The sequence below is a fragment of the Perissodus microlepis genome, chromosome 8 (genome assembly GCF_051167445.1).
Source record: "Perissodus microlepis isolate ML-2025 ecotype Zambia chromosome 8, ASM5116744v1, whole genome shotgun sequence".
In the NCBI taxonomy this organism is placed as follows: domain Eukaryota; kingdom Metazoa; phylum Chordata; class Actinopteri; order Cichliformes; family Cichlidae; genus Perissodus; species Perissodus microlepis.
The window spans coordinates 4,353,936-4,363,997 of NC_140468.1; the positions used below are offsets into that span (position 1 = coordinate 4,353,936).

General features: G+C 41.4%; 2 protein-coding genes across 2 annotated transcripts; both read right to left on the bottom strand.

The window, feature by feature from the left end:
* Positions 1–1,683: 1,683 nt before the first annotated feature.
* On the bottom strand, positions 1,684–2,904 carry LOC146381175 (serine/threonine-protein kinase pim-1-like). The gene is made up of 6 exons (XM_084938604.1): positions 2,896–2,904; positions 2,732–2,779; positions 2,410–2,628; positions 2,122–2,302; positions 1,865–2,035; positions 1,684–1,775 (listed from the first exon to the last, which is right to left on the bottom strand). Exons 1-6 carry the CDS (start codon positions 2,902–2,904, stop codon positions 1,684–1,686), a joined length of 720 nt encoding a protein of 239 aa, XP_084794730.1.
* A 4,739-nt stretch (positions 2,905–7,643) lies between these two features.
* Positions 7,644–9,145, bottom strand: LOC146381176 (serine/threonine-protein kinase pim-1-like). Its single transcript, XM_084938605.1, has 7 exons — positions 9,097–9,145; positions 8,877–8,977; positions 8,692–8,739; positions 8,370–8,588; positions 8,082–8,262; positions 7,825–7,995; positions 7,644–7,735 (listed from the first exon to the last, which is right to left on the bottom strand). Exons 1-7 carry the CDS (start codon positions 9,143–9,145, stop codon positions 7,644–7,646), a joined length of 861 nt encoding a protein of 286 aa, XP_084794731.1.
* Positions 9,146–10,062: the final 917 nt, after the last annotated feature.

Consider the following 10,062-nt stretch of genomic DNA (forward strand, 5'->3'; position numbering starts at 1 on the left):
ACGACCGTTAAAGCCGCCATCTTGATGCCACCCCCTGGCGGTCAAGTGTACTTTCAACAAAGTATGCAGTGCTGCAAAGCAGTTAATGAGACCTTTTTTTTTTTTTTTTTTACACATAACAGTGCTAATAAGCTGCTCTTTTATTAGGCCCCCGAACTCTGACCCCAGAGGGAATAACATCTGTGGAGTTATTTGTGTTGGAAAATCTCGGTGAGTCACTCGCTTTCGTTAGCTACCTGTTAAGTTTAGATAATGTATTTTACTGGCCGATTAAGCTCAAAAACATTTGGAAAAAAATAATCGGGAGCTATGAGAATGTAGTGTGTTGTTTTACTTTTCTTGTTGTTCCTTACAGTGTGGTATAAGTGTTGAATGTTACAAGCTACAGATGTTACTGCCGATGCTAGGCTAGGTGTGAGCCTAGCCTAGCATGTTAAGAACCCAAGATGGAATGGAAATCCATTGTTCCACTGTATTTCATTCAGCTGGATTATACATAATATATTTAATGTAGGCTCTAGTGCATTATTAATATTTTATATAAAAAAAATCCTCCTGTCTGTGTCAAACAATGCTGTCCAAAGTATCCCTGTTGTAGGTTAAACTTTCCCATTTAACAAACACTCCTGACTTTAATGGTCTTTGCAGCTTACAAAGATTTGGCTTACGTAAGCTGTATCCTTCAAATTATGCAGTTGTTTGAAATAAGTTCATACCACCTGTTTGAGTAGTGTGTGGTATTACTTGACAAATACAAAAATATTTTATGTTTAAAGTCAAAATGTCAGTAGAAGCAGTTGCATTCACGAAAAATGTTCCCATTTGGAGTTGCAACACAACAGGGTTACAGAGGGTATTTGATTGATATAGCACAAAATCACAACAACGGTTGCCTCAAGGCACCTTATATTGAAAGGTAAAAACCTAACAATAATGCAAAGGAAAGAAAGACAGGAACCCCCATGTCACAGACTGGAAATGAGAGTGCAGTTGGACCAAAGAGCAGACGCAATCGCTTGAACTTTTTACAAGATTTATTAATGAGCGGAGTCAACTTAAACAAGAGCACGGTCATAAACAGAAACTCTGCACAGGTGCCGTGGGAAACCTGAGTTAAGTGGTACTTGTGGAGAGTTTGTACTTACTGGTAAATGCAGGCCAGTAGTTATACTTTAACCTGATTCATTTTCAGTTTTCTTCTTTTTTGGGTAAAAAACAATCCTTGAAATGGTAATAAAAGAGTATTCTCACCAAAGTTGAATTTAACAAGTTTTATTTTGATGGAAATTAAATGTTCAGACTTTTACTAAATTTTATTTGATTACATTAAAGTATTTTATTACATTTAACTAATCAAATTAGGCCAATTTTGATGGAGCTCCTGACCCAGCCCAAGCTCTCTATGAAGACGAGGAAAAACTCCCCGGGGGGCCAGATCGATGGGAAGAAACCTCGGGAAAGCCCATTCAAAGAGAGATCCCCTTTCCTGGGACGGCTGGGGGGGGGGTTACAGGAACTCCAGGACAACAAAATTTAGAATAGGCCAAAAAAACTAAAAACAATTTTTTCCTGTAAAAAAGACAAAAAAAAAAAAAAAAAAAGACAAAGAAAAGAAAGTTAGGTAATGTATCACACTTATATGACAATATATGAAGTGTGTGTCTGTGTGTGAGAGAGACGGGTTTATCTGAGCCAGGGGTGAAGCTGGAGGTCCCCCAGCGTTGGGCGCTTCTCCGGGACGTTGGTTAAACATGCGTCCAAGAAGTTCCGGCAGTCTGGAGAGAAAGAAAGGAGGAAAAAGATGAAGATGATAGTTCCAGTGATCCAAGCCATCAGTGAATGTTGAAGCGTGACGTTTTCTTACGTGGCGACAGATCCTTGTTGAATTTCAGTTCCTTTTGGAGGAACGTCATGGTATTAAAGTCCCCCACATGAAGCGCTTCATACAGCACCACTCCCATTTGCCACACCGTGGTGGGTCCAGCCCTGTATTTTTTGCGGCCGTAACATTCGGGAGGGGTGTGAATAGGTGTACCTAATAAACAGACACAATGACAATTTCTTGTAAAACAAAAGGCACAAATTGCTACATGTGTGAAGAGCAGGAGCTGAATATGTTACCATAGAAGAGGCGGTACACCGATCGCTCCTTAGCAAAGCAGCTCAGTCCAAAGTCGATGATACGAACACGAGGCACATCTGAGCCGGTCTCAATCAGAATGTTCTCACTCTTGATGTCCCGGTGAAAGATGTGTTTATCCTCCAGGTGCTTCGCTGCATCAACCAGCTGCTTCAGAATGACCTGGAAAAGATGAAAAAGACAGTAATGAGTCAATGGGTTGACGCTTCTCTGATACTCTGTGCTTTGATTGAATGCTGTACAGTCTAAGGCTCTTCCAGTCAACTTACCTTGGCCTTTTCCTCTGGTAAACATCCTCCATTTGCTGTTATGTAATCATGCAGGTCCACAGCGGGGATGGGTCTCTCCAGCACCAGGATCAGCTCTGTGCCGAGGTCAAACCAGTCCAGCAGAGACACGGGTGCTGACGCTCCCACTGGTCCATCCGCTTCAGCTGCAAGCTTCAGCATAATGGCCACTTCCACCGAGACCCGCTTCCCGTTTTCACCCTGATATATTCCAACAAAGTGGATGATGAGGAAGAGACGTTCCACAGGTGAACGCTGCACTCAGTCCAGGAATGTAAAAACAGTTCAAGTGTTGCACACTTACCGTCACTTTGATGGGGATTCTGTCCTTTGGAATGTGTTTGATGGCTACCTAAAAGACACAGAGCATTGGTGAGCATTTCCTCCGTATGACATCACTAAAGGTGTGAAACAGCACACGTCTCAGCTTACGATATTATCCGTTATCTGCGTTACTGCCTGTCTTACTCCCACCATCTGAACACTTACTGGGCAACGATCCGTTATCCGGTAGCCAGCAAACACTGCTCCACAGCCGCCTCCTCCAAGATGGTGCTCCTCCACGTATCTGGCCTGGAATTCACCTGAAAAGACAAACACACGTGTTGTTTTACTACAGCTGTGACACAAATGACTCTCTGCTGTAGCCTAAATGTTCATTTTGCTCTTCACCAGAGTATAAAAGCCAAGCTGCTTGCTACTTACGTCTCTGGTCAGCTGCTGAAGTTTGGGCGCTGTGTTTGGTTTTGTCCCCTTTCTTTCTCTTGGGTGGCTCTTTGCTGTCTCCTGCAGACTTCCTCCTGCCATCTTTCATGCACCCATTTGTGCTTTGACTGCAGTCTGCAGATGTGGAAAACACCAAAAGCACATCAGCTCATTAGATCATAGACACAAATATCTCCTTCATCTCCTTAATCTACCCCTCACTCAACTAATTAGTCTACCTTTACCAGCGTCCAAGGAGGAAGACGCTTGCTCCTTGTCACCGCTCGTAGGCTCAGCAAGTTTAGGCTTCTTTGCTGGACTGGTTGTGCCCGCTGCATCTTGCTGGACCTTACGCTTCACTCCTTTGACCTCATGAGCGTCTGAGCTGGTGGAAGGAGCAGCCTGCTCAGTGACCCTCCTCCTTTTTACGGGGGTCTTCCTTTCAGGACTGGCCTTTCTTTTAGCCATCCTGTTCTTAGAGTCTGTACACAACAACAACAACACAGTAGTAAAAAAGAGTGCTCGACATCAGGACTGGAAGGATTTTGATGGCATTCTAATAAGTTTATCCTTTTGATAAAAACAGAGCAACACCAGTCCATACTAGGTCTACTAAGTCTTAGATCTTCATGACACTTGTTGGTCTGTTTTTACTGCTGAGTCCAAGAATAAACTTGTCCCGTTATTTTACCAAAGACAAAGTGCCCCAGTAACCTTTCTTTGATTAGACATGTTGTATTTCTGCTATTTTCACTCAAACACAGGATTCAAATGATTCATTTTTACACAGAGTGTCAACATTTTTAGAAATGTAGATTCTGTTATTTGGGGGATTTTACACAGATTTGATGTATTTGTTTACTTACTTTGATCTCCTGGATCTTTCTTATCTGCTGGACTTGTACTTTTTCTCGTTTCCTTGTTCATCTTAATTTTTAAAATGTTTGAAACAGGAAAACGTAGTGAATATTTCTTCAAATGTGTGTGCTGGTCCTTTCTAAGCTGTTTAAGCGAGTTCTGTAAGTGAGCTTTCAAAATAAACTCAGGAGACTATGGCAACAGAATCTTGCCTTTCAGTGACATCACCGACTGCCAGTAAAAGTGTTCCCAAGTAGTTTAAAGAAAAACACTGTGGCACACGAAGCCATAACATTTCATATAATTGAATAAGTCGTCGATATATCCAGCTATAACAGTTCTTTTTAAATTTTGCATTTATTCTTTATATAGTGAAACTACTAGACCTTATTTCTCTTTTTAAATCTAGAGGCAACCACGCTTTTGAGGTTGTATCACCTTCCATTTTTATATTAAAGTACATTAATTCATGTGTACGGACTATTTTCTAAAATAAAAACATCATAGTTACCCAACACCCAGTTGTTGTGTGAATTGCTAAGGTTAACTAGCTATTGGTGTTAATTTACTGATTAACTTACAAAACACGTACAAAACTCAACTTACTGAAAAAGTTCCACAGTGGCTTCCATCCTTATGTTGATTAGTCCAGTTTAAGGCCTAACACCTCAAACTTGGGGCCCCATGTCACCCCTACTTGCTGCCTGTATATTTAAGTGAAGAAATATAAAGCAATTTGGCGCTTGAAGTTCCTTTTTTGTTAGCGAGGATTTATTTGTTGTTGTTAAAATATGTTCTTTAAAAAGCATAAACAAATATATTTAATATATCTTTTTTAACCCATGTGAAATACAGGAAATTATCAAAGTATTAATTCAACAAATCTAAATCTTCCAAAAAGGAAGCAAAATATGTAGCCTTTTTCTTTTTAATCAAAGTCACGGATTTAATAAACAGGTTTAAGTCGTTCTTCCAGTGAACTAAGGTTGGTTTGGTCTTAAAAAAAATTGACATTCATGTATATACTCCTTACATAAGATTAAATGTATTGGGTTGTTTTTATTAAAGCTATATTGGCTTTATTGAAAACCAATATAGCTTTAAATAAAATTTCCCTTAAGTCTTCCCTGAAAAATTGAAGAAATTAACTTTAAGCCCATCTGGACCAGGGGATTTATTAAACGCCATTTTCTTAACAGATGCATCTAACTCTTCAATTCTAAAATCAGATTCACAAAATTCCTTAAATGATTCATCAATTTGAGGGATTAAATTATTTATTTGATCAAATCAGACATCACAGTCTGCTTGGGAGAACTGTGAGGAATATAGATTGGAATAGAATGTATAAACTTCATCTTGCAAAATTTTAGGCTCCTCACATTCAATGCCATCAATTAAGAAGGAAGATATAAAATTTATTTTTGCCTACTCTTTTCCAAATTAAAAAAATATATATATCAAATTGCCGTTTTTCTTTAAGCAGCTGTTCATTCGCATTTTCTAGTTTAGCAACTTTAATTTTACAATTGACCATCTATGCAGTGTTAAACTCTACAGCCTTAGCCAAACTGGCGACCATAGCTGCACTCTGTCTGTTTTGCTCTCTGATATCTTCCAGTTGTGTTTCAAATTTCTTCTCAAGTCCCAGAAAGGCTTCAAAGATTGTTTTATTGGAGATACCATCTTCCTCTGAAGATTTTGTTCTTTTCTCCTCTGGCGGTTGTTTGGACAGAGTTGGCGGCGTTGAGTCTGCTCCGCTTTCTTGTTTGTTTAGGCCCACATTAGCCGCTTCGATGTTAGCATAGCCATGATCACTGACTTTAGCATGTGAAGACGTCTTAGCATTACAGTTTGATGGTACAAAATGCAGCTTTGTATGTTTAATAATCTTGTGGGCATATTCAACTGGAAGGAGAATAAACTTACTTAGCAAATTGTGCGCTCTTTCGGTGCTCCTGAAAAAACACACCACCGTTAAAGCCGCCATCTTGATGCCACCCCCTGGCGGTCAAGTGTACTTTCAACAAAGTATGCAGTGCTGCAAAGCAGTTAATGAGACCTTTTTTTTTTTTTTTTTTACACATAACAGTGCTAATAAGCTGCTCTTTTATTAGGCCCCCGAACTCTGACCCCAGAGGGAATAACATCTGTGGAGTTATTTGTGTTGGAAAATCTCGGTGAGTCACTCGCTTTCGTTAGCTACCTGTTAAGTTTAGATAATGTATTTTACTGGCCGATTAAGCTCAAAAACATTTGGAAAAAAATAATCGGGAGCTATGAGAATGTAGTGTGTTGTTTTACTTTTCTTGTTGTTCCTTACAGTGTGGTATAAGTGTTGAATGTTACAAGCTACAGATGTTACTGCCGATGCTAGGCTAGGTGTGAGCCTAGCCTAGCATGTTAAGAACCCAAGATGGAATGGAAATCCATTGTTCCACTGTATTTCATTCAGCTGGATTATACGTAATATATTTAATGTAGGCTCTAGTGCATTATTAATATTTCATATAAAAAAAATCCTCCTGTCTGTGTCAAACAATGCTGTCCAAAGTATCCCTGTTGTAGGTTAAACTTTCCCATTTAACAAACACTCCTGACTTTAATGGTCTTTGCAGCTTACAAAGATTTGGCTTACGTAAGCTGTATCCTTCAAATTATGCAGTTGTTTGAAATAAGTTCATACCACCTGTTTGAGTAGTGTGTGGTATTACTTGACAAATACAAAAATATTTTATGTTTAAAGTCAAAATGTCAGTAGAAGCAGTTGCATTCACGAAAAATGTTCCCATTTGGAGTTGCAACACAACAGGGTTACAGAGGGTATTTGATTGATATAGCACAAAATCACAACAACGGTTGCCTCAAGGCACCTTATATTGAAAGGTAAAAACCTAACAATAATGCAAAGGAAAGAAAGACAGGAACCCCCATGTCACAGACTGGAAATGAGAGTGCAGTTGGACCAAAGAGCAGACGCAATCGCTTGAACTTTTTACAAGATTTATTAATGAGCGGAGTCAACTTAAACAAGAGCACGGTCATAAACAGAAACTCTGCACAGGTGCCGTGGGAAACCTGAGTTAAGTGGTACTTGTGGAGAGTTTGTACTTACTGGTAAATGCAGGCCAGTAGTTATACTTTAACCTGATTCATTTTCAGTTTTCTTCTTTTTTGGGTAAAAAACAATCCTTGAAATGGTAATAAAAGAGTATTCTCACCAAAGTTGAATTTAACAAGTTTTATTTTGATGGAAATTAAATGTTCAGACTTTTACTAAATTTTATTTGATTACATTAAAGTATTTTATTACATTTAACTAATCAAATTAGGCCAATTTTGATGGAGCTCCTGACCCAGCCCAAGCTCTCTATGAAGACGAGGAAAAACTCCCCGGGGGGCCAGATCGATGGGAAGAAACCTCGGGAAAGCCCATTCAAAGAGAGATCCCCTTTCCTGGGACGGCTGGGGGGGGGTTACAGGAACTCCAGGACAACAAAATTTAGAATAGGCCAAAAAAACTAAAAACAATTTTTTCCTGTAAAAAAGACAAAAAAAAAAAAAAAAAAAAGACAAAGAAAAGAAAGTTAGGTAATGTATCACACTTATATGACAATATATGAAGTGTGTGTCTGTGTGTGAGAGAGACGGGTTTATCTGAGCCAGGGGTGAAGCTGGAGGTCCCCCAGCGTTGGGCGCTTCTCCGGGACGTTGGTTAAACATGCGTCCAAGAAGTTCCGGCAGTCTGGAGAGAAAGAAAGGAGGAAAAAGATGAAGATGATAGTTCCAGTGATCCAAGCCATCAGTGAATGTTGAAGCGTGACGTTTTCTTACGTGGCGACAGATCCTTGTTGAATTTCAGTTCCTTTTGGAGGAACGTCATGGTATTAAAGTCCCCCACATGAAGCGCTTCATACAGCACCACTCCCATTTGCCACACCGTGGTGGGTCCAGCCCTGTATTTTTTGCGGCCGTAACATTCGGGAGGGGTGTGAATAGGTGTACCTAATAAACAGACACAATGACAATTTCTTGTAAAACAAAAGGCACAAATTGCTACATGTGTGAAGAGCAGGAGCTGAATATGTTACCATAGAAGAGGCGGTACACCGATCGCTCCTTAGCAAAGCAGCTCAGTCCAAAGTCGATGATGCGAACACGAGGCACATCTGAGCCGGTCTCAATCAGAATGTTCTCACTCTTGATGTCCCGGTGAAAGATGTGTTTATCCTCCAGGTGCTTCGCTGCATCAACCAGCTGCTTCAGAATGACCTGGAAAAGATGAAAAAGACAGTAATGAGTCAATGGGTTGACGCTTCTCTGATACTCTGTGCTTTGATTGAATGCTGTACAGTCTAAGGCTCTTCCAGTCAACTTACCTTGGCCTTTTCCTCTGGTAAACATCCTCCATTTGCTGTTATGTAATCATGCAGGTCCACAGCGGGGATGGGTCTCTCCAGCACCAGGATCAGCTCTGTGCCGAGGTCAAACCAGTCCAGCAGAGACACGGGTGCTGACGCTCCCACTGGTCCATCCGCTTCAGCTGCAAGCTTCAGCATAATGGCCACTTCCACCGAGACCCGCTTCCCGTTTTCACCCTGATATATTCCAACAAAGTGGATGATGAGGAAGAGACGTTCCACAGGTGAACGCTGCACTCAGTCCAGGAATGTAAAAACAGTTCAAGTGTTGCACACTTACCGTCACTTTGATGGGGATTCTGTCCTTTGGAATGTGTTTGATGGCTACCTAAAAGACACAGAGCATTGGTGAGCATTTCCTCCGTATGACATCACTAAAGGTGTGAAACAGCACACGTCTCAGCTTACGATATTATCCGTTATCTGCGTTACTGCCTGTCTTACTCCCACCATCTGAACACTTACTGGGCAACGATCCGTTATCCGGTAGCCAGCAAACACTGCTCCACAGCCGCCTCCTCCAAGATGGTGCTCCTCCACGTATCTGTTTTTTTTTGTATTTTTTTCTGTTAGGATCATTCAGTAATACAATGTGCACGTAGGTCCGACCATCAATTTCTATCACTTGGTCAAAGGTTGAGAGTTGGGTGTCATCCCGAGACTGCTCCAGTGGAAAATCGCTCACGGGGTGGCGGGCCCTTGTAGTGAGGCCCTAGTGAGTCTCCTCCCCCCATGTCACCCTGAGCCCAGACACTACACGCTACTAAAAGTTGTGATCACATCCCCACATACTGCCCCAAAAGGTTATTAAACCCCAGGCAATTTGTTTCCAAAATTAGGGGATGTGACAGGCACAAACTAACTGCAGCCTTTATCCTATGTGTGGTGTGACGCAGAACACCTAAGGTATCCGACTGTGCCGCCCTCGGTGCTTTGGGTGCAGTGCCTGTTGCTTCTTGGGCCCAGGGAGGCAGAGGGGGAATACGAAAAGTCTAAAGACACCATTTGACCTTAGAACTGAAGAAGGTTCTGGGATGAGAGGTGAAACGTCTTCAAGCAACTTAAAGAAGTCCAGACGCTTTTCTTTCCAAGCTCCTTAGACTCTAAAGACAAGAGTTTGCACTTTAAGGAATGTCAACAAAAGGGAAGACTGATATATATAATAATGGATTAGATTTATATAGCGCTTTTCAAGGCACCCAAAGCGCTTTACAATGCCACTATTCATTCACTCTCACATTCATACACTGGTGGAGGCAAGCTACGGTTGTAGCCACAGCTGCCCTGGGGCAGACTGACAGAAGCGAGGCTGCCATATCGCGCCATCGGCCCCTCTGGCCAACACCAGTAGGCGGTAGGGTAAAGTGTCTTGCCCAAGAACACAACGACCAGGACAGAGAGGCCGGGGATCGAACCGGCGACCTTCCGGTTACAGATGCGCTTCCCAACCCCCTGAGCCATGGTGTATATATATATATATATTTCTTCATAATGACAAAAACACACTTTAAATCTATCATGAATTTGTTGAGAGGACCAGTCCTCTATGCAGGTATCTTCTGACATACAAACTGAATCAGGATAACTTGGGCTCCCCTTAGCTGTCCAATATCAGGCTCACTGTGCCCATCTCATGCTCTTGTGGTAGGAA